Genomic DNA, 2,460 nt, shown 5'->3' on the forward strand with positions numbered 1-2,460 from the left:
CCATAATGTAATCGGGGGATCACGACCTTACGTCACCCCGATAGAGTAAAGTTGATCATGAGTCATATATACGCATTATGATAAGATAAGTATTTTATGATAAGCATATTACTATGAGTATTTACGTTAAGCATGTCATGATTGCATTCACACCGGGCCTAGTTGGCCGGGCAGACACCGCTTCGGCGGGTGGCGATACGGATACACCACGACCTACGGGCGTGGGCAGACACCACTAGTGGGCAGCATGAGATGGTACCCCGGACGCGGGAGGCCTGGACGCGGGCTAATATTATTGATTATCACACCGTTACGACATGGACGGGCAGCTTGCATATGATGCATACATGTTATGATAATGAGTAAGACAACATGCATTACTTCATATATGATTATCAGTTAGATTAAGTTGTCTCATATTGATGTTATCCTCATATTACTGATGTTTCCTTTCATTATGTACGCCTCTCATACTCGGTACAATATTCGTACTTACGTCCTTTCTTCAGACGTTGTGTTCATGCCCACAGGTAGACAGGGAGGAGAGCTTGGCCCAGGTCCTCAGTAGCTGTCAGCTGATAGATAGCACTCCATTGTTTGGAGGTGCTTATGGCTATTCTTTTGATGTACATTCATATATGCATATTTTGGGCATGACGGAGTCTTGTTCCGTCCATGTATTCATTATGTTAGTAGAGGCTCGTAGATACGCAGTGTGGGTTAGATGGTCTCACAAGATGTTTTCATATGTATGTATATTATTTTGATGGCCAAGGGGCAAATTTATATAAAGTATTTATATTTTGATTTAATATGATTTTCCTACAATTAGTATGTAAAATTGATAAAAGAGTATTAAATGAGCGAGACAAGCAGTAGAGTAAGCGGTGCTCGGTAATTGCTCCGGGTACCCGTCGTGGCCCCTAGCTGGGTCGTGACACTTAGATAGTTTGTATATCCTCATTTTAAGTCGCTCATGATTTGTGATACCAAATTTTGAATTGTGTCTTAGACTTCCATTGTCTGATACTTTTTGTCTACGCTACTGTCCTATTAGACCTTGTTAACTCTTGTATGGATTATATTTATTCGGTTATTATGTAGTAGTTCGCCTGATGTGCGAATGGTTAAGTGCCATCACAACTTAGGTTATTGAGTCACGACACAAATATACCAAAAATGATAGACATAAACTATAAGAGAGCTAGCACTACTCTTTTTCAGCGGGTCCTACAGTGAGTCTTCAGATTAAGCAAGCTGATGGTTGGGTTTTTAATATTTAACAAAGAAAAAAAAATAGATTCTAAGTAACATAATACGATTAGAGGCAGGGACCAATCTACCTTTTATGGTAGGGGTGACACGACACTCACACACTTCGGATAAAATTTCAAGTATGTGTATAGATATCGAAGATACAATCTTTAGCTACGCAAAGGGGCACCTGCAGTGCACAAATGACTAGCGAGTGTAATGGTTCAGCAGAACCTTTTTAGTTTTTCATGCCCTAATGAATCCGAGTTCAATTTCCTGTGGAACAATTCCATTTTCTCCGTTGAGCCCCCTATAAGTCCTACAGAGGCAATCCTGGGAGTAGTTCATATGGATTTTTCATCAGGGATAGCAGTGGAGATTTGGTTTATGCTGAAGCACATCAAATGGGAATAGCAACAAACATGGAAGCTAAAGCTGAGGCCATAAAGCAACCACTGAAGTACTGCAGAGAACATAACATTCAACAGGCTCAACTTGAGACTGATTCTCTTGTTCTCCAAAACATCTTTCAAGATTCATGGATCACTCCATGGGAACTGAGATATCAGATTGAAGAGATCAAGCAGGACATGAGAGCAGTACAGGTGCAGATCACTCATGTTTTCAGCGAAGGCAACAAGCTGGCAGACTTTCTAGCAAATCAAGCTTTGGATCATTCAGAGATCAACGTACATGACTTTATACTCATGCCATCAGAAGGAAGAAGAATTCTCAACAGGGACAAATCACAACTTCCTCAACCAAGGATTAGAACAAGGAGGATTCAGTAGCTTGACAATCAACAATGATGCTACATGTATGGATAATCATATGGTGTTTTCACAAATTGGGACAAACATCAAAGCTGATACATCAGTATCACAAATGACATACTAGCTTAGGCATACAGGAAAGAACTGGTTATATAGGACAGTTTTTTTTTATTCTTGTAATACTAGCTAGTTCAAATTATAGACATGTTGTAATAGACTGTTTATTACACCTCGGAAAATTTCCCGTTGATGCATAGCGAATAGACTAACGAAGGGCACAAATTATACGGTATTTAAATAAGTAAGGAATGACGTTTGACAACCCTAATTAAGATTTCAAAGGCATTCGAGATGAGGGAAGAAAGTTTGCCAAGAGAAGGCAAGGCATATGATATGCATCAGAAAGGATTTACGAGTACCAAGTTAATGATGA

At 39.8% G+C, this 2,460-nt stretch overlaps 1 protein-coding gene across 1 annotated transcript; it reads left to right on the plus strand.

Annotated features, from left to right (window-relative positions):
• Positions 1-1,179: 1,179 nt before the first annotated feature.
• LOC132607795 (uncharacterized) lies at positions 1,180-2,045 on the plus strand. The gene is made up of 2 exons (XM_060321872.1): positions 1,180-1,235; positions 1,619-2,045. The coding sequence occupies exons 1-2, from the start codon at positions 1,180-1,182 to the stop codon at positions 2,043-2,045; spliced, it is 483 nt and encodes a 160-aa protein (XP_060177855.1).
• Positions 2,046-2,460: the final 415 nt, after the last annotated feature.

This window comes from Lycium barbarum, chromosome 8 (assembly GCF_019175385.1).
Source record: "Lycium barbarum isolate Lr01 chromosome 8, ASM1917538v2, whole genome shotgun sequence".
Classification (NCBI taxonomy): domain Eukaryota; kingdom Viridiplantae; phylum Streptophyta; class Magnoliopsida; order Solanales; family Solanaceae; genus Lycium; species Lycium barbarum.